Genomic DNA, 25,293 nt, shown 5'->3' on the forward strand with positions numbered 1-25,293 from the left:
TCTAAATGAAATCATACAGGGATGCCTGCCTATACAGCATGCAACTCTTGACGTCAGGGATGTGAGTTTAAGCCCCATGTTGGGCATAGAAGTTACATGATAAATAAATCAGTGAGTGACATCAGGTAAATGGTACTTGACAATTCTTTCATCTTTTTGCCATTGTCTGTAAAATTGAAATTGTCAAGTACCTGTTTATACTACTATCCCCCAATTTTAATGACTACTTCACTAAAGTAGTCAGACTTGTTAATTAGCACTGTATTTAAGGACCAAAGGTGGTAAGAATGAAAATTTATGGACTTTTTTTAATGAAGATCATTTTAATTTGCAGTTCAGATTGCTGAAAATGTGAACTTTTAATGTCCTTGTTCCACAGGGTATGGACAGTGGTTTTGCAGGTGGAGAAGATGAAATTTACAATGTTTATGATCAAGCCTGGAGAGGTGGTAAAGATATGGCCCAGAATATTTACAGGCCCAGTAAAAATCTGGACAAGGACATGTATGGTGATGACCTAGAAGCCAGAATAAAGACCAACAGGTACCAAGGCAGACAGCTCAGTCTCACTGTTTGCACTAGTGAAAACAAAGTGGTTCATAGTCCTTTTTCTTTTTCCCTAGATTTGTTCCCGATAAGGAGTTTTCTGGTTCAGACCGTAGGCAGAGAGGCCGAGAAGGACCAGTTCAGTTTGAGGAAGATCCTTTTGGTTTAGACAAGTTTTTGGAAGAAGCCAAACAGCACGGTGGCTCTAAAAGACCCTCAGACAGCAGCCGCCCCAAGGAACATGAGCATGAAGGCAAGAAGAGGAGGAAGGAGTAGATACACCGTTCTTCAAAGTGAATGAACTTTTGTCCATAACCCTAATGATGCAAGTCAGATGGGGAAACACTTTGTAAATGGCCAGGATAAAAACCAAATCTGGGTGTCAGACCCCAGCACTACTTTTTATTACGGGAGTAAGGGGGGGGGTGGTGGAAAATTCTTTGAACTATTTAGTTTTTTTAAAGAGTGGGTTGTGTTTGTGTTTCTCCTACCTTTTGGCATTTATAGAACATACTGCCCCACACATGAAATTAAGACCACTTCCTTTTGTGTGATGTTAGTACTTTGGGGATAATATTTTGTGTAAGAAGGACTGCTGATGAATACAGTTGCCCCAATCACAGTGAGTAGAAGGATGTTCACATACTAGAACTGTCCTGCCAAATGACGCCTGCCCCTCCTGAGCTCGGTTTTCATTTGGAGTGGGGAAAGCAAGCTCTTGCTTGGTGCAACTACTTGTTTCAAATAAAAACATTTAGACAAAATTTTCAATTTTGTTTACTTTATTTAATAGGTAGTAACAGTCTCAAAAATCTTTTTCCTCATCAGATGTTTGATCCCCTTGCAAAATTTTTGGTCTTTGAGCTTGAATGTGGAGCTGAGAAAAATCAAATAAGCATTGTAAGGAAAGACAGTATCTGCAAAAACATTACAACTGACTGAAAACTGCCACTTTAAGACTGCCTTTTTATTATGGAGTCAGCAGCAATAAGTCAAGAGGATGTTATTTGTTCCCTGCTCTTAAAACTAAATCGGTTTGACCCAAGGTTGCATGGTAAGTGGAAAAGCCAGGATTTCAACAACAGTCTCCCTACCTTGTAAGTAAGTTCCCACTGCTCTATGTTAGATACACCTTGCTAACCATTAAAGGGTCTTCCTGTACTACCCTCCCCAGACATTTTAGAACTGGCACTCTCCCACCACCACCATTCTTTAACCAGTATTAAGGAAACCTTAGTTACAAATCTCCCAAAGACCTTGTCATTCCATACTTTTGACCTACTGACTGATATACAGAAAGCTCACAACATTATACAGAAAAATGTTTACCTTTACTCCATCAATGATATGATTTTCTTGCTGTAGTGCATTCTGAAGTTCTTCTTCTGAAGAAAACTGAATCCAACCCATACCTCGGTGAAACCCAGTCTCTTTGTCCTAAAAATTCAAAATTTAGGAAGAGATTAATCATGAACTTGAAAAACGTTTCCATGAGCTCCAAAACAAACTACCAACTTTTCATCTGCCAAAACGGCATAACAGACATTATTAAAGATGTCGAAAAACTCAGTTACCAAGGTTAACTGCCGTGTTAATCTTAACATTCTGCTTTTCTGATGCCACTGGAGAAGTAACATATAGGTAGTAAAGTTTCTTTGTCATTCAAGATACAAACCACACTAAAATAAGGGAAATTTTAATCACATAAATACAGTACTCTAACTTCCTCATTTCTAGAAACTAAAAAATTAATTAAGCCTCAAAATCTAGGTGCATTTCTGGTAATTTTGGAGACCAATTACTCTCATCACCACTACTACATTATAATCACATACTCCCTATTCCTAATGAAAAATAGGAAAAAAGAAAAAATATATACAGTATTACCCTTATTTACCTAGCTCCAGACTTCAAGGTGCTTCCCTTTGTGCATAGGACAAGAGTGCTTATTATCCAACCTATACATCACGTGTGGAAAAGATTCTGGTGTGCTTCGAAGCACCCTGCTATTTAAAGACGAGGGGTGCCTGGGTGGCTCAGTCGGTTAAGCATCCAACTCTTGATTTTGGCTCAAGTTATGACCTCAAGGTTGTGAGATCAAGCCTGCCATTGGGCTCTGTGCTGGTCATGGAGCCCGCTTAAGATTCTGTCTCTCCCTCTGCCCCTCCCCACCCAAATAAAAAGAACAGATACAAAGATGCCTATTCACTCAGTGTACATCATCATCATCATCAATCTTGTTACAAAGTTATGTTATGCTCCACACCACCCCCAAACCAAATTCTTAGAAGTTGCCCCCATATTTAAAAGGTGACTTTTTTTTTGAGAGAGAGAAGTAGTGGGAGAGGGGGGCAGATGGAGGGAGAGACAGAATCTTAAGCAGGTTCCATGCTCAGCACAAAGCATAGGGCTCAGTCCCACGACCCTAGGATCGTGACCTGAGCTAAAATCAAGAGTCTGAGGCTCAACTGACTGAGCCACCCGGGCACTCCTAAAAGGTGACTTTTTAAGTATAAATCTAGACTGCAGGAAGTTTCTGGTAATGTCCCAGTGATTCACTCCTTACCTCAGAAAGATACAATTTCTCCTCTACCTCCTTATGACCATTGCTGTAAAAGCTTTAAAAATTTTGTGTGTCGGGGGAGCCTGGGTGGTTTAGTCAGTTAAGTGTCCAGCTCTTGATTTCAGCTCAGGTCATGATCTCCCAGTCGTGAGACTGCACACTGAATGTGGAGCCTGCTTGGGATTCTCTCTCACCTCTCTCTGCCCTTCCCCTCCTCACACACACACACTCTCTCTCTCTCTCTAAATAAATAAACATTTGAAAAAAATGTTTTGGGTTTGTGTAAAACTTAAGTACTGTGTATCTAAGATAGGAACCTGGATTTCTAACTTGAGTACATGAATTTGTTTACCAGAAACTTTTTTCCTGTTACATTTTATTTAGTTTTACCAAGAATCAAAATTTTCTTTTGTTTAAATCTAAACCTGTTAACTCCAGGTCCTAAATTATTTTATTTATACTTCTAAGAGGGAAATGGGAACCAAGAAAAATGTGTTACTATTTTTGGATAAAATTTTCTAATGCTCTTCAAAAAACACAAGTTTCATACTCTGTAAAATTGTAGTTTTTAAGCTTATAGAAACATTTTCATGTCAGTAATACATGTGCCTCATTCTTTTAATCAACTGTATAAAAAACTCCATTGTATCAATGAATATTTAATCCCATTGATAAACATTTAGGTTCTTTCTGGTAATATTACTATTTTTTTTATTTAGTTTAGTTTAAAGAGAGAAAGTGCAAGCAGGTGAGAGGGGCAGAGGGAGAGACAGAGAATCTTAAGCAGGCTCCATGCTCATCATGTAGCCCAATGCAATACTCGATCTCAGAACTCTGGGATCATGACCTGAGCCGAAATCAGGAGTCAGACGCTTAACCAACTGAGTACCCAGGCGCCCCTTTCCAGTTATATTAGTGAACAATGTTGCTTTGAGCATTCTTAACCACACCATTTCTGCAGAATAAATGCCTAAAAATGGAATTGCTAGATCAAAGCAAATACAAATTCTGGATTTTGATTTTACCAAACTACCCTTCAGAAATGAAGTAAACTTCTGAGCAATTTCAGTGCCAGCTTCCCTACACCCTCACTAGCACTAGATAGGAGTAATCTATTAGATCCTTGGAAAGCAACAAACATTAAGAGTTAAGAATTTAAATTTCTTTAAGTTGATATTTTACCATAGTCTTCTCAGTGTCATGAGGAATAAAGGGGCAGTTTTAGTGAAGCACCTGTAAACTTTGTGTGTACTCACATCACACCATCAAAAATCCAGTAATTCTAGAAAGCCCACAGAAAAATACAGCCCAGAATAAAGCAAAACAAATTCATAAACTGATTTCTAAACCTTCCTTAGAAAGCAAAGGAGGGGTGCCAGGGTGGCTCAGTTCGGGGAGCATCTGACTTCGGCTCACGTCATGATCTCATAGTTCGTGGGTTCAAGCCCCACGTCAGGCTCTGTGCTAACAGCTCAGAGCCTGGAGCCCACTTCAGATTCTGTGTCTACCTCTCTCTGTCCCTCCTCTGCGCGTGCTCTGTCTCTCTCTCTTTCAAAAATAAACATTAAAATTTTTAAAGGAAATATAACAAATATAAAAATACTAAAAGAAAAAAGGCATTCAACTTAAGGATAAAGATTAAAACAGATATTCTCTACCAGTTGAAAAAAAATTTTTTTTAAATGTTTATTTATTTTTGAGAGACAGCATGAGCAGGAGAGGGGCAGAGAGAGAGGATGACAGAATTGGAAGCAGGCTCCAGACTCGGCTGTCAGCAGAGAGCCCGACATAAGGCTCAAACCTATGAACCATGAGATCATGACCTGGGCCAAAGTCAGACACTTTAACCGACTACGCCACCCAGGTGCCCCTCCACCAATTAATTTTCAGATAAAATCATCCTTTGGTATCAAGTCCTTACTATAATACTGGAGTGGGCAGAATTCAAAGATGGCTCTGTGATCTACACATGTCCCACCAAGTTACCCTCTGTATAACCCCTTCCCCTTGAGGGTGTGTGGGACCTGTGACATGCTTCTAACCAAAAGAATATGGCAAAAATGATGGGATGCCACTCCCATGACTATGTTCTAAGACAGACTTAACAGACTAGACAGAGAAACTCCTCTGCTGACTTTGAAGAAGTAAGCTGCCATGTTGGGGGAGCCTACAGACCTCCCAGGTAACAAGGAACTGCAGGTAGTCCCTATAAGCTGAAAGCCAGCAAAAAGGTAGATACCTCAGTCCGACAGTTCAAAGATGAATTCTGCCAACAACCTGAGGGATCTTGGACATCAATCTTTCCCAGTTGAGCCTCTGATGAGACCAAAGCCCCAGCTGACACCTGGCCTGCAACTATATGAGACCCTGAGCAGAGGACCCAGTAAGGCTATGCCCAGGTTCCTGATCTGCTGAAACTGTGGATAACATATGTTTGTTGTTTTGAGTCCTTACATTTGTGATAATTTGTTATGTGCAGGATAAGTTTTTTTTTTTACTTTTTAATCAGTATCACCCATAATTTTATCCATAAAGACTCTGAACAGCTTTTACTTCATTAGAAAGTCATACAAGTTGATATGTTTTGACAAAAACTCAAGAATTCGAGGATAAAATTTGAGGATCAAGGATGAAAGGATAACTTTTTTTTTTTTTCAAAGAGAATACTCACAAAAGGTATGATGCACTTTCGTATATGGCCAAACTGTGCAAAGTGTTCTCTCAGCTCACCTGTATAGGAAGAGAAAACATGTTAAAAGTAGTTCATGTATTTTGGGGTACCTGGCTGGCTTAGTCGGTAAAGCATGTGACTCTTGAAATCGGAGTTGTGAGGGGCGCCTGGGTGGCGCAGTCGGTTAAGCCTCCGACTTCAGCCAGGTCACGATCTCGCGGTCCGTGAGTTCGAGCCCCGCGTCGGGCTCTGGGCTGATGGCTCAGAGCCTGGAGCCTGTTTCCGATTCTGTGTCTCCCTCTCTCTCTGCCCCTCCCCCGTTCATGCTCTGTCTCTCTCTGTCCCAAAAATAAATAAAAAACATTGAAAAAAAATTAAAAAAAAAAAAGAAATCGGAGTTGTGAGTTCAAGCCCCACGTTGGGCACAGAGATTACTTAAAAACAAACAACAAAAAAGGAGTTAATATATTTTGTATCTTTCATCCTAGATTGTAGATAGAAACCAAAAGTGGGCCTAGAGTTCCCAAACATTTTGTGAACAGGAGCTACTTTGCATTTCCTTGAAGCCTTAAGATTTAGGAAGCAGCTATGGTACTGACTACAGATCTTCAGGTTATGATGGGGTTACAGCTGATAAACCTATTGTAAGTTGAAAATATCCTAAGTTGAAAATGCATTTAATACACCTAACCTACTGAACAGCATAGCTTAGCCTAGCCTACATCATAAAAAAGTTTATTTTTTTATTTTTGAGAGAGAGAGCATGAGCAGGGGAAGAACAGAGAGAGGGAGACACAGAATCTGAAGCAGGCTCCAGGCTCTGAGCTGTCAGCACAGAGCCTGGCACGGGGCTTGAACCCATGACCTGAGCCAAAGTCGGACACTTAACTGACTGAGCCACCCAGGCACCCCTAGCCTAGCCAGCTTAAACATGCTCAGAATACTTACATTAGCCTATAGTCAGGCAAAACCATCTAATGCAAAACCTATTTTATAATAAAGTGTTGAATTTCTTATGTAATTTATTGACTACTGAAAATGAAAACCAGAATGGTGGTTAAGGGCACAGAGTAAGTCTATGAGTTGTTTACCCTCGTAATCACATGGCTCACTGGGAGCTGCATCTTGCTGCTGCTGCTGCTGCTGCTGCCTAGTATCACAAAAGAGTATCATACTGCATATCACTAGCACAGGGAAAAAAATCAAAATTTAAAGCAGAGTTTCTTCAGAATGTGTATCACTATTGCAACATTGTAAAGTCAAAAAATTGTAAATGAAACCACTATAAGTCAAGAACCATTTCTATAAAGCTGCAATGTACCAGATTTGGGGAAAGTGTGTGTAGGGACACACACAGATAAATTGCTGAGTTGACTGTAGTCTTCATCCCCTGCAGAGAAGTATCTTCATCATAGTGTCAGGTGCATGGATAACAATCCTTGTGAGAAATTCACACAAAAGACAATTTAACCGTAGTGTGTTGTTTAAGCCCTTGCCTTCCATAAAGTTTACACTCAGTTAAAAAGCTGATACTTTAAAATTTGTTGAGATGACCCTGCTTACCCTTCCTGCTTTATTTCCCATTGCTGGCCCATAGTTACTCTCTAGTATAGCAAATGAAATTCTGTGTGTCCCGTGGATTTCCATCTTTGTCTATCGTTATTTCCCCTTGTTATGTCAGTAATCCTGTCTCTTCCTGCCTAAATTGTAATTATCCTTCAAGATCCAAGCCAAATATATCCACTGAATATTAATTTATCGGGGATCTACTCAATACAAAACAATGTTATTATCCTGACCCAAGTCCTCAAAGATGCATAGTAATCTTAAAAATCAAAAATACATGATCTCTTCTGAACTACAGTGCTTGTACTTTCCCTGATTGATATTTCATATTACCTGGTTATTTCCCCTAGCTCATCTAAACCTCACTGCTTCAACAATTGCCTGTATCTGTTGTAAGTCTCCTCACCCTCACCACAACACCATAACTTTCCCGAGTGTTGAGTCCACTATGTCAATAGTAATTGATACACAGTAGGGCAATATTTGATGAATGAATAAATGCCTAGTAATGCTTCAGCAACCCATAGGGACTAAATTTCTGAAGAGCTCTCCCAGTTGGTCAAATCAGTTGTCAAGATCAGGACCTCAGAGACCATGTTACTGGAGAATAAACAAAATAGTGTTAAATATACACGTTTTAAACCAGGTATTGAAAGTTCTAGAAAACATTCACTTCCAAAACAAACTAGTTCTGGAAGGTAACCCTCTTCCCAAATTACCTATAACTGTTAAGGGAAAACAGCTGCAAGCACCAAGAACAATGCCCACCACAAACACTCCTTAAATATTTGCTGAATGAATGAATGAACTGAGAGAGGATGTTTCAAAGTTGTATGTTACATAGACTCTTTGTAAGAGTTTTAAACCAACCCATTATGGTCTGTACACCTGCAACTGCAAGATGCTGATGAAATCCCTGGGCCTTTACACAGTTTCACGGAGCCTAAGCAAGACACTGTACTGGCTTGATCTTCACCTGCCACATATTGAGAAAGTGAGGCACAAACTGATCTATTTTCCATTCCACTACCCACACCTGGACCACAAAAACTAAAAGGTGAGTAATCCCAGTTCCATTCTTTTCTTTAAGGGAGATGACCTGATACATGAAAACCTATAAAACTGACCGTGGATTTTTAATTTTTGGTAGGCAAATATAAAAACATTTTCTCAAAACTGCAACTGACAAAAATCAATGTTGGTGAGAGATTTCAATACTGATTACTCCCAACCCTCTATCTCCAGCCTAGGTCTCTCCCCTTGAGCTTCAATTACAGTAATCATGAAAATGATTATCATTCATTAAGCACTTATGTATCTAGCACAGGTCTAAGCGGTTTACATATAAACTCATTTTAACCCAATCAAAAATCCTATGAGGAAAGTTATTACTGACTCCATTTCACAGATGAAACTGAATTACAGTAGTGAGCCCTTTTCCCAAATTACCTCCCTTTTTTGTTGCACAAGTATTAAATGGCCGAGGTGGAATTCTAACCTGCGCAGTATGTTTAAAAGGGCACTTCTCAATCTCTACACAATCTTCTCTGTCCACTTGCTGACGGAGACCTCACAGGTTTTTCTCAAACTCAACACATTTAACCTTTAACTCCTCTTCTGTAAACCTGCTGCTTCCACATCCTAACCACGATATTCACCAACGCTAAAAACCTGGAAGTTGTTCTTCCTTTTCCGTCATTCCGTACTCTTTCCCATTCAAACCATCGCGAAAAGCCGTTGATTTTGTTCTGTTAACATAGGTGGATCTGACCCGCTTTTCTACCACTACACTATTTCAGGTCCTCTTCTTAGGACTAAATTACTGAAACTGCCTTTTAGTTCGTCTCCCCGCCTTCAACCTTCCCAGTTTGAATCCATCCTCCATACCGCAATCAAAATAGTCCCTTCTAAATCGTACATCTTAACGTTTGCAAGTAACGAACTGCCACCAAATCACTCCCGCAGGCAGGAGACCCGAAATACGTGCCGCAAAAGCTCAAGACGCATCCCCAATTAATTGCAAAAAAAAAAAAAAAAAAAAAAAAATTCTGCTCACTGGCTTGCTCAGGAGCAACAGCTCTTAATCCAGCTACCACGCTGATTCCAGCGCTCCGCCAAAAGCAGTGCTTTTGAGGATCGCTTGAGCCTCAAACTTCCGCCCCTAATACGTCTCCATCACTCACTCGAGGCTGCGGTCCAGGGAATTTTTCTGACGAAAGCCACCGGCCGGCTAGCACTAGTACGCAGCGCCATAGCGCCCCTCACCGCTGAAGCCGCCATCTTTAGATTAAGGACCTCTGTGACCAGTGGTCACGACCCCGGAAGAACCTGCCGGATCCGGAGCACGGCACTCTGCTTCCGGGTCAGAAGAGGCCGGGCAACGAGATGGGGAAGATGGCGGCGGCCGTGGGCTCTGTAGCGACGTTGGCGGCCGAGCCAGGGGAGGACGCCTTTCGGAAGCTTTTCCGCTTCTACCGGCAGAGCCGCCCCGGTTCCGCAGACCTGGGAGCGGTCATTGACTTCTCGGCGGCCCATACAGCCCGCGGCACGGGGCCTGATGCCCGCAAGGTACGGACAGAGGAGCGGCGCGCATCACCGGTCGCCTCACCTCGCTTTTTTGAGGGTCTTCACAGCTCTCCTCATCTCTTTTCGCTGAGTGTTATTGAGTAATCCCCGGCCTCGGTGGGCGCGGAGTTGAATTGTCCATGAAGAGTGACACTTTGGCGGTGAAGAGCTGTGCTGCCGGGTTACTCCACGCGGCCTTTCCTGGCTGCGGCCTCAGAGAATGCCTGGGAATTGGTGTTCATTCCTAACATTAACTGTTCGTTTACATCTCTACTTCAGTTTGTGTAAAAGCCCATAAACCGTGTTCTTACACGGTAGGGAAGCGCTTTGCAGCTTGAAAAAAACAACCACCCGAATATCCCCACCACTGAGAGGGATCGATTTTGTTAAGCCGTCGTCCATAAAATAGGTCCCTGTCGTCTCCGGACCTCTCAGAAAAAGGGCATTGAAAGATTGAGATCATCTCTCCACGTTTGAAAGGAAAGGGCAAATGGATTCAAGCACTATGCATTATTTCTACCTTTCCCCATGTTAAGTAGGAAAAGTAACATAAAGGGGGACACAGGGAAAATCACAGTTATAGTATATAGTATGCATAATTTCTTTATAATCGCTGTTAACACTGAGGATCCCTGATCCCTTAATTTGCCCTTGGTGTTGTCCACAGATGGCTGGATGGAGCATTCCCTCTAAGCTTAATAATAGTTCTCAGTAAAATTGGAATGCTGTAGTAACACCATACTTATCTAGAACTTTTTAGGAACTTCATTCGTTAGCAAAAATGGTCTTAGAGTTGTCGAAATAACATACAGAAAGTCTGGACTCTGAGAATAATGTACATGGGACAGACCCTCATTCAGCTCCTTTTGCCTGTAGTTTGCTGCAGTATTTAAATACTTTTAGAATATAAGCCACCTGAGAAGAGGATATTGTGTCTAGCACACTATCTGAAACAGTAAGCATTCAATAAATACACTATCCATTGAATACGTAAAAACATCAGTATTTAGTTTCCCAGTTCAAAACAGATTGAAAGTCACAAATTGGAAAAGAAAGTTGCTCTGAGAGCAACTGATGAGCAGTGGAGAAAGTGACAGCTAATAGGCAAGGGAAAAAGCAGAACTTTTTTTTAAACTTCAAGGTTTGGTTTAGCTTAGCATGGAGAATAGGTCCACAAACTTACTTCAACTATGGGAGTGTTGCTGAATTACAGTACATTACTAAATATGGTCTATTTAAGAAATCATTACATAATGTTTAAAATAAAAACATCAGTACCTGGAAAAATTAGCTGGTTAAGACTCTCAGTTCCAGGTAGCCATTTTATTACAGAAACTGGTATTACACCAGCCACTTGTTGGTATTTTTTTCTGGAAATCTCTACACTTGGTGAAATTAATAGGATGAGAGATCCTGTCTTTTTGGAAGAGAACATTTGATGTATTCTAAGGCAAGCAAGATCCTAAGTTTATTATTAGTGGAAGAATAAAGGTTTTTGTTTTGTAAATGTCCTTTAGTGACTGCATGTTGGATCCCTTAACCAATTTAATAAGGCATCTCTAAGATACTCTTATATGCAAAGAAAACTTCATGAGCCCCTGAAAAACTAATTTCAAAGTAATTCACAAAGGCAAAAGCTCTGAGTTTCATTTTGAAGTTTCATCTAAAAAAGAATAAATATCGTACTTTCAGCAAACAGGGTTTCCAGTGTTTCACTGAAACGTTTATTCTGTCTGGTGAGAGCACTCTCTCCATTCTCTTATCCTCTCCTGCCTGATGTTCCTCATTGGTCTGTTTAAGCACCAGCTGTATATAAGTGCCTCAAAAGCATTGATAGCCTGAACTGAGATGGGCAGCATTTTGACTAAGGGTATTTCAGTACACCAAACACCTTTCATGATTTAGAGTCTTAGAAGAAATCACAAAAGTGTGGCATCATACAAAAAGTAGTCTTGAAGGCCAAAATCAGCCTCCTTCTCATTTCTGCTTAATTTTATATTACTTTCTAGTGTTAGTGTATAGATGAGAAAACTAAGGCTCTAAGAAGTGACTTATCGAAGTCTTGCATCAAGTAAGTGGTAGAACTAAGTTTAGGAGCCCAGACTTAAGACTCTGAATTTTGTCTCATACCGGAAATAACTTTAGAAATTTGAGATTCTCAGAGCTGACCTGCAAAGTAGCTTTAGCCCTCCAACTTCTGTTTCCTTCCTGTCAGGTGATCAGATCTCAGCTGAGTGTGTCTTCAGTCAGTGACCATGATGCACATAGAGCAGGACTTCAGCCAGTAAGCAAGTGGCAAGCCTACGGACTCCAAGGCTATCCTGGTGAGTGCAGCAGACCCCAAAAGATAAGATCATGTAATCATTTGTCTAATTTCAGAGCTGTGAAGAGAGTGGGGAAGAGTTGTAAGCAAGTATGCAAAGAGTGAAAATAAACACGGAAATATTTCACTCTCAAACCCCCTTTAAATTGTCTCATCTAAAATTTCCGTTTATTTAACATTCCTGCAGGATAGAACAGGTTTCAGTAGTGCCTACCTTACAATGCAGGAAATGACACCAGGTACAAATCAAAAATAAGGATGTTTACTCTAGGCTCCCTGCCACAACTCCAAGCACCTACTCTGGGAGAAGAACTGCTTTGAATGATAGATTAATTCATAGTGGTCATTCTAGTCACAAAGTGACTGTTCTCATATGGCCAAAAAAACAAAACAAAACAAAAAACTTAAAATTTATTGCTGTCCTTAAGGCTGAGCTTTTGAAAAAAGTGTTACAGTTAATGAGATCAAAAGCCCTAATAGACTAAATAATCTAGCTTTTTTTTTTTAATTTTTTTTTTTTTAACGTTTATTTATTTTTGAGACAGAGAGAGACAGAGCATGAACGGGTGAAGGTCAGAGAAAGAGGGAGACACAGAATCAGAAGCAGGCTCCAGGCTCTGAGCCATCAGCACAGAGCCTGACGCGAGGCTCGAACTCACGGACCGCGAGATCATGACCCGAGCTGAAGTCGGCCGCTTAACCGACTGAGCCACCCAGGCGCCCCAATAATCTAGCATTTTGAACTTCAGTAATGTTGGGTAGCTCACTTTACAGATAATGAAATTAAGATGATAATGAAGAATGGGTAATGTTTTCATTGTTATTTTTTGAGTAAACTATTCCCAACATGGGGCTTGAACTCACAACTGCAAGCTCAAGAGTCACATGCTCTACTGCTTGAGCCAGCCAGACACCTTTAATCTTTTTGTTAAGGATCATGGGGACATTGTAGTTGAATGATTATGAACTATTTAGAAATTACAGAAATGCCTTATTTGGCCAAATATATTTTACCTGGCATTCTTTTTCTTGGAGAGGACATAAAGTTAACATTGTATCTGTGATTTCAAATATGGATTAACAGCAAGAAAAAATCCTAAAAAGAAATACTAATTTTCATTGTACCACGGGCCAGATCTGTGTTACAGCTCTTACTACATTGTGATCACTGATGTATTGGTTAATAACATAGGACAGTATAACAGCTTCAATACTTCCTTTAAAAGACCTCATGCACTTTAGTTATGTGTAAGAGAAGAAACAAGGGGCTGCTGGGTGGCTCAGTTGAGCATCCAACTCTTGATTTCAGCTCAGGTAACGGGATCGAGCTCCATGTCAGGCTCTGTGCTGAGCGTGGATCCTGCTTAAGATTGTTTTTGTCCCTCTGTCCCTCCCCTGCTTGTGTGTGCATGCTCATGTGCTCGCTCTCTCTTTCTCTCTCTCTCAAAAATAAAAGAATAATAATAATAAATGAATGAATGAATGAATGTCAAATGATGGCTTTATGTGCAGAAGCACGGCTCTCCATGAGTTTGAGTAAATGAGAGCATGCATCACCAGCAGTCTTTTATGTACTTTTCTTGAAGGCTGCCTTTTACCTTTCAAGGTTACCTCCTGTTTTCAAGGCTGTGTTTCTCTGTTGCTATGCCTTTTTCCCTTAACAAAACGGGAACAAAAAGTTTGTTCAGACTACAAAGTTACCAACCCCACTCTCATTTTCTGCTGTCCAAATGGGTATACTTGATTTTGAGGTTTTCTAGGATTTCACATTTAAGCCACATTTTGTGAGTTGGTACCTCATTATGTCCTTAGAGACTTTATCTTCCCTGCCATTGTAAGCTGCATTTAATAGGAGTGTAATGTCCAGAACATGGGAGATGACAGTGTCTTCTTATTCAGGCTTGATCAGAAGGATTGTGTTTACTTCTGGATTCTGCTTGTTATAAAGGAACCCGAGCAACCACAACCTGTCCTTACAAGAATGAGCGGGAGGGTCATGAGTTTGAAGATTGAGTCTGGGGAAGAGTAAACCTGAGAGGGAACCTGACAGCATCCAACATTTGAAAGGTTGCCATACACACAAAGGGCTGGTTAAGGCCTAGGTTCTGACATGAGGCTACCTGGCTTCATGTTGTGGCTCTAACCATCCAATATGACCTTGGGCAAGTTTCTTAATCTCTCTTGGCCTCAGTTTCCTGGTATGCAAAATGTATGAAAAAACATACCAGCTTTGTAAGGTTATTATGAAGATTAAATGTGAGTACATGTAAAGTACTTTGATCCATGCCTGGCACACAGGAAATGAGCATTAAATGTTAGCCTTAAAGCTAGAGGTATTTTTGAAGAAGAATAAGAAACTAATTTGGGGTTGCTCTGTGAGTCCGAACCTAAGATCAATGTGTGAAAATTAAAAGGCAAAGTTTAATTCATTAAAGGAAATCAACAGTTGTCTAGAGTGGACTGCCTAAAGAGGTCTTTATTTTCCTGTCACTAAGTCAGAGGTATTCTTCCTTTGATATTTTGGGGAATGTTATAATCAATGCTGATAGATGGTAGGTTGTTGGGGTATTTTTCATATTTTTTTCCTCAAAATATTGACAATCCCCTGTCACCTCTGAAATTATTTGGAGAATTTTGCCTGTATGTGAAATGCAAAAGTGGTTTCCATGTTCAGAAGCAAATGTTCTCACTCCTGTCCTCCAATTTTAGAGGAGGAAAAGCTCCTCCCATTCAAAGCCAGTCCCTTCACCTCTCTTTCTTTTTTTGGGGGGGGGGGGGGGGAGGGCTTATCAAAAGATCCCACTTTCTTTTACCTCTTCCAGCTTTCAAAACCTTGCTCTGCTCTTTTCCTCTTTTTGTGTTCAACCAGTTCCTCTTTGCTGGTTCTTTCCTCATAATCTGTAAGCATGCTTAGGTCTTTCCAAACCCTAAAAACCATAAATTTTCCCCTTAAATTCTTCATTCCTCTGTGACTCTCCTCAGCCTTTGTTCCCTTAATAGCCGGGCTTCTGCAGGGCATTCATTGTCTGCATCACTGTCTCTGCTGTCCTGTCTCCAGGGGTTTCAGAAAGTACATAGTATGTGTTTGTTGAATGTTCAATGAATGGATCCTTACCGTGCATTGGATTCCTGTTCATTATTGTTACTCCTCGTTTATCCAGGAGAAAAACGACATTAGATTACTTTCAAGGTCACAGAAGATCCTTTCAGCACAGGTGATCCTTTCAGCACATGGTATCCTGCCATGTGAGCAGATGTATATATCATCTTTCTTCGCTGTTCTGTCAGATTTCAATTGGGAGGCAGAAATCACACCAATTATTTTAACTGAGAATTTAACATAACCGTTGTTAGCCAGATATTAGAAAACAAAAAAGGCCAAGGTGGAACACTGAGATACCACAAAGGCCGATGTTGCCGAAAGGGATTACCACCTCTGTAAGTGATAAATGCCTGGTGCATTTGAGGAGTGACTTTTGGCATTTTCAATTCTAAGGTTTGCTTAGGGGTAACATGGTTGATAGGTGTGGAATATTTGTTTCTCTTAAGAATTTGTTTCTCTCCCCACTTTCTCTAAAATTGGAGGATAGAAAGGAGAACATTTGCTTATACATGTGGAAGCCACGAAGCATGAGCAAAGGGTATGGGGCATAAATAATACAGTAATGGGTATAAGGATGTCAACAAAAATAAATTATCTAAATATAACTGATGGAGAATTTTCTCCTCTCCTTCTTTCCCCACCCATCTTTTGTGTAGGATTTATTTTTATCCCAAACCCCTTCCTCCCAGGTTACCAGTGGCACTGGGTGAAGCAGTGTCTTAAGTTATATTCCCAGAAACCTAATGTGTGTAACCTGGACAAACACATGACTAAAGAAGAGACCCAAGACCTCTGGGAACAGAGCAAAGAGTTTCTGAGGTAAGTGTTCGTATTCAGCTCAGGTCACTGCACATCTTTATAGGAACTACTCCAGAACAATTCAGTGAATGTGACTGACGTGTTTTCCCCTCATTCCCATGCAAATATGGCACAATTATTTTCTTTCCCCTGGGAACATTTGGACAGACACTTTGACAGTTATATTAAACTGAGATCTGTTTTAGGTTCATCATTTATTTCTCTCTCTCAAAAATAAATAAACATAAAAAAAAAGATTTGCTTATAACTTGTATCTCAAGTTCATCCTCCTTACTCATCAGCTGGTCCATTTTCATTCAGCTTCAGCCCTTTTTCTGCTTAAAGTGAGTTCCAGGGTCACCTTGCCGCTTCATTTCATAGAGCATGTGACTCTTAATCTCAGGATTGTAAGTTTGAGCCCAGCAAAATAAAATCTTTTTTAAAAAAATAAAGTGAGTTCCTTTGAAGATTTGTGATATTCTGAAAAAATTAACACTAAAAGCTATTGGTTTCCACTCTCCTAGATGAAGTCACTGCTACTAGCAGTTTTATGATGGATTAGTTATTCCTCTTGAGAACTAACATTTGCACCTTAATGTAGTATCACCATTTATTCATTCACAGTTTTTTTATTTTAAAGTAATCTCTATACCCAGCATGGGCCTCGAACTCATGACCCTGAGATCAAGAGTCACATGCTCTATTGGCTGAGCCAGCCAGACATCCTATCATACCACAAATTCTTATTGAGGGTTAGTTGTATACCAGACATGAGGCTAAGCATTGGAGATACAAAGATACATAGGACAGTGTCCTTGTACTCAAGAATGCATAGTCTATGGCAGCAACTCAGTGTCAACAGGAATAATTATAAGGAAGCTTAGAAAGTATTATGATAGGTGTTTAGAAAAATACTGTGGGGGGCCAGAGGAAGAAATAATTCCTCTAGGCAAGAAAGAGATGTCAAAGAAGAAAAAATTATTACTATTTTTTAAAATTTTTTCTTGTAACGTTTATTTATTTTTGAGAGTGACAGGGCGTGAGCAGGGGAGGGGCAGAGAGAGAGGGAGACACAGAATCTGAAGCAGGCCCCAGGCTCTGATCTGTCAGCACAGAGTCCAGTGCAGGGCTCAAACCCACAAACCATGAGATCGCGACCTGAGCCAAAGTTGGACACTTAAACGAGCCACCCAGGTGCCCTGAAAAAAATCATATTTTAATTGGGTCTTTTATCCTCTTTTTTCTCTGTTGATTTGAACTGGGTCTTCAAAAATGATTAGGAGTTTGCCCGTCAGAAGAGCAGAAAAGCTGTTTGGGGTAGAGAAAGCAGCCTAAGCAAAGAGGGAATATTCAAGGCAGAATAAGTTCTGTGAAATAGTAGTACAGGATGTGGGAGTACAGTTCATGTATTGATTCAACAAATACCTATTGGATTTCTACTGTGTGTCAGATACTGTGCTTGGGTGTTAGAGATTCAAAGACAAGACACAATTCCTGCTTTCAAGGAATTTGTAAGTGAGCTGATGGCAGAGACATAAAATAAACAGGTACAGAGATATAGTTTATAAGATATGGAAATAGCCATTCAGGTGGCTAGACTGGAGGTAGTTTATAAAAGGTGCTTCCTGGAAGTCATGGATAGAATTGGCAAAAGATGAAGCAGAAAAATTAAGGGCCAGATTGTAAAGGGTGCAGTGATGTAGAGCACTAGTTCTAGAGTCTGATCACCTGGGTTCACATCCCAGCTCTGCGACTTGAACTAGGTGTGTAAACTTGAGCAAGTTTCTTAACCTTTCTATGCCTTATGGTAGTCCTTTCCTCATTTAATAGCATGAGGATTAAACAAGAGAATTGTGAGAAATGTTTAGAACAGCCCATTAAAACCATTACACTGGTTTTGTGTGTTGTTTGGACTTAGGGTCACTAATAGTGCAGCTTTCAGAAATTGTCATGTTGCTTCTAATAGGGGAAATAAGATTTCCTTAAGTTGAAAGGGGAAAGGAAAACTAAAATTCATTGGTTTTCCTTTAACATCTTCTTGGTCTGCAGGCTATGGTAAAGTCAGGAGCAGTGGGAAAAACCGTCTTAAAGCTTTTAATGGTATCTTGTTTAGAATTGAGAGTAAACTAAAGGAAGATCATGGTTAGAGTTTGCTGCTAAACCAGCCTGTGTTTTCAAGTAATTGATTTTTCTTTCTTCAGACAAATGACTGCAGAAATCCCAATGTCATCTTCTAAGATAGTTTAGATGAACCTCTTTAATAAATCATCCAGTAAACAATGGTGAGATTTTTTTTCTACTAATTAGCTACTAATTAATTCTCTAGTAAATTAGCAAAAATTTAAAATGTGGTGGTCCTGTCTTCTGTTGTCATGGGTTGGAAGAAATTGATAGTCTCAGACATTGCTGGTGGTTGAAAATCAGTTAGGACGCTAGTTCTCCTTCTGTCATTATGTGATGTGTTTCAGCTTCCTCTTCTGGGAAACAAAGGAATTAGATTGGAGAAGCCATTTCAGGTGGTTGGATTATAGTCACCTAGACAGTACATGCCAGCTTCCCCTGCTTTCCCAGAGCATATGAGAAAGGGAGAGGGTCTGTCATACAAGATTTCCCTAGAGATTTGGACTTTTGACCATAACATCCACATTGAGAACCACTGAACTAGAGGATCTCTAAGGATCCTTTCCATTTTAATCTTCTAGTTTCTGTGGTCAGGGAAGAAGAAACTTTTTAAGTAGGAAATGAAGAAGAAATACTTGAACTTAGAGGGAAAAATAGATCTGTTCACAAAATTAGGGCACCTCAATTCTGTGTTTTGTTCAGAGTTTATTGTGCGTGAATAGCTAGAGATTCTTGCACAAGATTATAATAGGTATAAGCATCTTCATTGCAGCATTGTTCATAACAGGAAAAAATGAGAAATAACCTAAGTTTCTCTCAGCAAGAGATCAGTTAATCAAGTATGACATACCTAGCAGTACAACGCAGCCACTATGCAGCCACTCAGAGATCTTAAATCTGACCCTATAGTAAATATAGTAGGGCTACAGTCATAATAAATAAAATCATTTTTCAGCATCTGCATCACAGCCACCTTAGTCTGAGCCACCATCATTTACTGCAGCAGCCTCCTAACCTGTCGCTCTGTGTCTGTTTTCATGCCTCTTCAGTCTGTTTCCTTTTTTCTTTTAGAGAGAGTGGGAGCAAGGGAGGAGGGCAGCAGGAGAGGGAGAGAGATCTTAAGCAGGCCCCACGCCCAGTGCAGAGCCTGACCTGGGGCTCAATCCCATGACCCCGGGATCATGACCTGAGCTAAAATCAAAGGTCAGATACTTAACCGAATGAGCCACCCAGGAGCCCCTTCCATCTGTTTTCTAATTAGTATAGAAATCACATCACTTCTCTTATAGTTTCTGATGTACAGTACTGCAGTTCACCTTTGATACAACCATCCAGAGTCGACAAGGATGTCACAGGTTGAGGGCATGGTCTCCAAGCAAATCACCCTCACTTCAGACCGTAGCCACAAGTTTGGGAGATTCCCCAGGCTACCCACACATCTGACCAACTGGTTCCAAATTCAGGGAAGTTCCCATAATCCTCTCAGGTTCATAACTCACTAGAATGACTCACAGAATTCAAGAAAGCATTATACTTAGGAATTTAGTTTATTATAAAGGATACAAATCAGGATCATCCAATGAATCAACATGTAGGGCAGTGTCTGGGAGGGTTCTGAATGCAGAACTTCCATGTCCTCTTTCCATGGACTCAGGATGTGTCACCCTCCTAGGAAGCTCTCCCAAACCTAGCATTCAGTTTTTTGTTGGAGTTTCACTACTTAGGCACGACTGAATTATTAGCCCTATGGTTTAACTCAGTCTCTAGCCCCCTACTCAGCCCCTTGGGTTTATTTAGCTAATACCACTTGACTAAAAGTCTCAACCCCTCTAATCACATAGTTGGTTTTCCTAGCCTCATAAGCTCATATCCTGAGTCATCACTTTAGCGTTAACTTAGCTGTGGTCCTAGGGCCCACTGTGAATAACAAAGATACTCCTTTTCCTCCTGGAAATTCCAAGGAATTTTTTTTTTAAGCTTTCGTTTATTTATTTTGGCAAAGTTAGCACGCAAGCAAGGTGGGGGCAGGGAGGGGGGAATCCCAAGCAGGTTCCAAACTGTCAGTGCAGAGCCTGGTGCAGGGCTTGAACTCAAGAACCGTGAGCTCATGACCTAAGCTGAAATCAAGAGTCAGACACTTAACTGACTGAGCCACCCAGGCACCCCTGGAAACTCCAGTGATTTAAAAGCTCTCTCCCAAGAACCAGGAACAAAGGCCAGTGAAAATTTGTTGTTAATGCAACTCCATTATATTTAGAATAAAATCAGAAGTCTTTACCATGGTCTACAAGGCCTTGGTGATCCAGCCACCAGCCACCTCTCCAACCTACTCTCCTACCATTCCTTTTCATTTATTGTCCTCCAGCTGTAGTGGCGTCCATGCTGTTCCCTTAAACACATGAGAAATGCTCAGATTCATTGTGTAAGCTGTTCCGTCTACCTGGAAAGCTCTTCCCTTAGGTAACCAATGACTTCCTTCCTTTAGGTCTTTGGATCTCATCATCTTATAAGAGATGATTTCCTTATCAAGTTAAAAATACTACCCCATTTTCCCTCACTCTTTATCTTCTTGCCTTCTGTTTGTTTTCTTCAGTGCATGTAATTGCCAATAAGTATTTGTGGAATTAGTGGATCCTTTCTTACACCGTTTGAATTTTGTGAATATATTATCTATTCAAAAATAACTTTAAAGAATAAGACAAGGGGAAGTACTAATTTAAATGAAGCGACGTTGCTTTATTCCTTAAGTTAGCTTTTGAAATACTTTGCACCTGTTTTTGTATATGTGAAAGTTTTTTCCATTAATGTCCTCAGTGTGGAAGCAGAATTAATCCCTTCTCCTTTTCTACTCCTTTAAAACTTTGTGGTGCTATTTATTATAAACATTTATTAGAGTGAATCCAGTCATCAAGCACTTCTCTCCACTACCTGCCGTGGCCCTTCCCCCGCCCCAGATTTTGAAAAGTTTGTAACCTTGATACCAACCACGGTTCTTTATATATTTTAGAAGGTGTTCTTTAAATATTATTTTAACTAAGTTGATATTCTCTCAGTTAGCCTGATAAAAACATGCTGAATTTGAGAAGGATCAATTGAAGATTGTATAGTATCTTCCCACTTTATTTTCATTAATTTGTTAACTTATCTACTTGTGTTTTTGGAAATATTTGATGCTAGGACAGATACGGAGATTAAAATTCACTCCCTGCCTTTGAGGAAGGGACTAATTAAAGAAGGAGTTCAAGTACTTACATACAGAATTTATAGATGAATAAGCCATGTAAGTGAGTTGAGGAAGTTGCTGTGGGGGCACAGTAGAGGGAGAGACTGAAACTAGAAAACAGTTTCCCTAAAGAAGAAGGGAGGTTAAAGTGTGTGCAAGTCAGAAAAATCTGCTGTGCAGAGAGTAGAGTAGAAGAGGAGAGAGAACATGACAGTAGAGAAAAGTGTATGGCCAAAGGCACAGCCATGAAAAATGGACCCTCCCTGTGGGGAATGCTTGGAGGTGAAACCAGAAAAGTGAGTTAGAACCACATTATAAGGGGGGTTGCATGCCTTATGGCAAAGTGTGGACTTTGTCCTGTAAACAGTGGGAGTTCATCAAGATTAGTAACCGATTTTTCACTTTAGAAAGATAATTCTTATACCATGAGGAAAATGGACTGAAAATACAGTTGTTGGAAAAAACACAATTAAGAATTTAGCTTAGAGACACCTGGGTGGCTCAGTTGGTTAAGCATCTGACTTCAGCTCAGGTCATGATCTCATGGTTCAGTTCGGTTTGTGAGTTCGAGCCGCACATTGGGCTTTGTGCTGTCAGCATGGATCCTGTTTCGGATCCTCTGTCCCCCCTCTCTGCCCCTATTCCACACGCGCACATGCTTTCTCTCTCTTCTCTTCTCTCTCTCTCTCTTTCTCAAAAATAAATAAACATTAAAAAAAAATCTAGCTTAATAATCCATGCACAAGATGATAAAGGTCTGGAAAAGACATTGTTAACAAGGCTTGCTGACCAAGAGATTATGGGAATCAAGAGACAAGAAGTTAAGGATTATCCACGGATAATAGGGCAAAACTGAGGTTTTTGTTGTGAGGTTTTTTTCCAGCACTATTGATATAATTGATGTACATTTTACTAGTTCAGGGTGTACAACATAACAATTTGATATGTGTATATATTGCAGAATGATTACTGTAATAAGTTAACAACAGTCACCTTACAGAGTTATAATTAATTTTTCTTGTGATGAGACCTTAAGATCTGCTCTCTTGGCAAATATACAATACAGCATTGTTAGCTATAGTCACCATGCTGTACATTGCATCCCCAGCACTTACTTTCCTATAGCTGGAAGTTTTCACTTTTTGACCACATTCACTCATCTCGCCCACACGCACCCGTTCCTACCTTTGGCACCTTCAGTCTTCTCGGTTTCTGCAGGTTTGGATTTCTTAGATTCTGCATATGAGTAAGATCACACAGTATTTGTCTTTCCCCGTCTGACATTTCACTTAGCACAGTGCCCTCGAGGTTCATGTTGTCACACATGGCAGGGTTTCCTTTTTTATGGCTGAATAATATTCGTGTATGGGTTGTGTATCACATTTTCTTTATCCATTCATTCATCAGTGGACACTAAGGTTGTTTCTTTGTCTTGGCTGTTACAAATAATACTGCAGTTATTTATGTAAAACTGTAGAGGTTCCTCAAAAATAAAAAATAGGACTACCAGAGGGTGCAGCTGTTCCACAGCTGGGTATATCTCCAGAGGAGACGAAAACATTGTCTTGAAAAGATAACTACACCTCCACATTCATTGTAACATTATAATCTAAGATTTTTAATGGAAATAGGATTAGAGGAAGAGAAGAAGGAGCAGAGACAATCCTTAGTGTAGTTTAGAGATTCATGTTTCTGAAATGCCTGTGGAGTATCCAGGTAAGTGTGTCCAGTATCCCTCTGGAAACATGGAACTGAGTTTAGGAGTGAAGTCAGAGAGGGAGATGTGGGGGTTCTACATAAAGACCATAGTATAGCATGGTACGTGGCTGGCTCAGTCAGTAGAGTGTGCAACTCTTGATGTTGGGGTCATGAGTTCAAGCCCCACGTTGGGCATAGAGTTTACTTTAAAAAAAAAGGGGGGGGGGCGCCTGGGTGGCTCAGTCGGTTGAGCGTCCAACTTCGGCTCAGGTCATGATCTCACGGTCCATGGGTTCGAGCCCGCATCGGGCTCTGTGCTGACAGCTCAGAGCTTGGGGCCTGTTTCAGATTCTGTGTCTCCCTCTCTCTGACCCTCCCCCGTTCATGCTCTGTCTCTGTCTCAAAAATCAATAAACGTTAAAAAAAAAAAAAAAAAAATTTAAAAAAAAAAAAAAAGACTAATGAAGCAATGAGAATGGATGTGATTGTTTTTGTTTAGTGGAAAACATACAGAGAAAAGAAAGCCATTAGCTCTAGAAACTATCAGCTTGGGTTGGGGGAATGCTATTAGAAGTCAAGACAGGAAAATGTTTCCAGAATAAAAGAAGGGCCAACCATGTCAGTAGGCCTAGGGACAATTAAGTGGTGTACTTGAAATTAAGAAACTACTTTTGGTGGGGTGGTGGAAGCAGAAGTCAGGTTGCAGTGAGGGTGGCCACTGTGCAGTCCTTTTGGGAAGGTTCGATTGTGAAGGGAAGGAGAGAGGTGGGGCAGAAGGAAATGGGACATAGGCAGGGTACTTGACTAAGAGGTTAAGTTAAGAAGATGCTTGTTGTTTTTTCTTAAGTATGTGGAAGTGTTGAACGTTTCTGCAGATCAAGAGAAAGACCAAAGTGCAGAGGAAGACTGGAAAATAGGAGCGGAAAGGTGATGAATGAAGGAATGTCTCTGAGGCTGTGTCAGGGAAATGGGAGGCAACATAGGTGTAGAATTGGCCTTCGAGGAAAGAAGTAGAACCCCTGCTGAAACCAGGAGGGAGGGAAGGACAGAGTAAAGATTATGCAAAGTTTAGAGGTATGGGAGAGAAAGCTCAAAGTTGCTCACTGGATCTTTTGCTCAGGCCTCTGGACTCTTGTTGTCCTCAAAGGGAGTAAGAGCAGGACTCACAACTTAAGATGGATGCTGAAGGTTTAGAACAGAAGGTAGATTAACTGAGAGTAAATATTTGCAAGATAGCAAAACAGTGTTGGCAGTCCAGATGGAATTAACTGGATGTCCATTTTCAGGGTTTGACTGTGAGGTTTAGGTTGAGAAGGGAGACAACTGGAAGCACTCAAATTCTGAGAAAATGGAGTTCCGAGAACAGGAGGTGGAACCTTAGGTTTAATGGATGTGAGAGACTAGGAGAGGAAGAACAGAAAGTTGTTGTCATGGAGGGAAATATTCAGAGTTAGGAAGGACACAATTTCCAAGCTTTTAAAAATGATTGAAAAAAATAAATACCTGTAATAGTATTTTATCAAAAACAGCCTTCAGACCTTTTCTGCCCTCAGACGTTTGCTTTCACAACGATTTGCTAATGTCCCTTGAAGCAAGGAAGAAAGACCATGCCAGTGCTGAGTTATGACACCCAAACTCCCCACTGCACAACGAGTGGACAGGCAGGACAGTCCATTTTCACCCAGTTAGGGTACAGTTGAAAGCGGCACCATAGAATGCCAGCGCGTACATAAAGCACTTAGCCATGACAGGAAATGAGCAGACTGCTGTGTGGGCACATTGACCAGGGGAGAAGGTGGCCAGCTGACCCATCCATCATGGGTGCCTGGAGCTGCAGCAGAGGCAGGGAGCGGAGTGTGTTTGCTTTCAGTGAGAACCAGTAATCAAGGTCATATTTGGTTGAAAACATTCTTTTAGATAATTGGATGAAGATTTAAAGTTAGGTGCCAGCATACCCCTTGCATTCCTTAGAGTGGATGTGGCAGCTCTGTTGGCACCAAGCGTTAAGCCTTCTTGGCCTCCTTTTGGACAAGTCAGGTTTAAAAAGAGAACAGCCCACCCCCTTTATTAATCCATCAGTATTTCCTGCTTGCAAATGATCTGGGAGTGCGTTAAA

At 40.6% G+C, this 25,293-nt stretch overlaps 3 protein-coding genes across 4 annotated transcripts in view; 2 read left to right on the top strand and 1 right to left on the bottom strand.

Moving 5' to 3' along the window:
• SNW1 (SNW domain containing 1) overlaps positions 1 to 1,310 on the top strand; it is a 32,590-nt gene extending 31,280 nt beyond the window's left edge. Inside the window, exons 13-14 of the mRNA XM_049612409.1 lie at positions 380 to 543; positions 624 to 1,310. Coding sequence (XP_049468366.1) covers positions 380 to 543; positions 624 to 822 — 363 coding nt within the window. The 3' untranslated portion in view covers positions 823 to 1,310. The remainder of the gene's footprint in view (positions 1 to 379; positions 544 to 623) is intronic.
• SLIRP (SRA stem-loop interacting RNA binding protein) lies at positions 1,017 to 9,649 on the bottom strand. Its single transcript, XM_049612427.1, has 4 exons — positions 9,530 to 9,649; positions 5,781 to 5,839; positions 1,876 to 1,983; positions 1,017 to 1,423 (listed from the first exon to the last, which is right to left on the bottom strand). The coding sequence occupies exons 1-4, from the start codon at positions 9,624 to 9,626 to the stop codon at positions 1,352 to 1,354; spliced, it is 336 nt and encodes a 111-aa protein (XP_049468384.1). The 5' UTR covers positions 9,627 to 9,649; the 3' UTR covers positions 1,017 to 1,351.
• A 61-nt stretch (positions 9,650 to 9,710) lies between these two features.
• ALKBH1 (alkB homolog 1, histone H2A dioxygenase) overlaps positions 9,711 to 25,293 on the top strand; it is a 29,958-nt gene continuing 14,375 nt past the window's right edge. The window contains exons 1-3 of one of the 2 annotated variants that reach the window (XM_049612417.1): positions 9,711 to 9,914; positions 12,127 to 12,235; positions 16,027 to 16,156. In XM_049612417.1, the coding sequence (XP_049468374.1) occupies positions 9,732 to 9,914; positions 12,127 to 12,235; positions 16,027 to 16,156 (422 nt within the window). In that variant the 5' untranslated portion in view covers positions 9,711 to 9,731. Of the gene's footprint in view, positions 9,915 to 12,126; positions 12,236 to 15,993; positions 16,157 to 25,293 lie in introns of both variants that reach the window. The other variant, XM_049612415.1, reaches the window with a different exon arrangement.

Source organism: Panthera uncia (assembly GCF_023721935.1).
Source record: "Panthera uncia isolate 11264 chromosome B3 unlocalized genomic scaffold, Puncia_PCG_1.0 HiC_scaffold_1, whole genome shotgun sequence".
NCBI lineage: Eukaryota > Metazoa > Chordata > Mammalia > Carnivora > Felidae > Panthera > Panthera uncia.

Coding starts and splice junctions, on each gene's coding strand:
- SLIRP (XM_049612427.1), bottom strand. CDS start 9,626: ATGGCGGCTTCAGCGGTGAGGGGCGCTATGGCGCTGCGTACTAGTGCT. Junction 5,840..9,529: donor TCCCTGGACCGCAGCCTCGA/GTGAGTGATGGA, acceptor CTTCCTATACAG/GTGAGCTGAGAGAACACTTT. Junction 1,984..5,780: donor GAAAGTGCATCATACCTTTT/GTGAGTATTCTC, acceptor TTGAATTTTTAG/GACAAAGAGACTGGGTTTCA.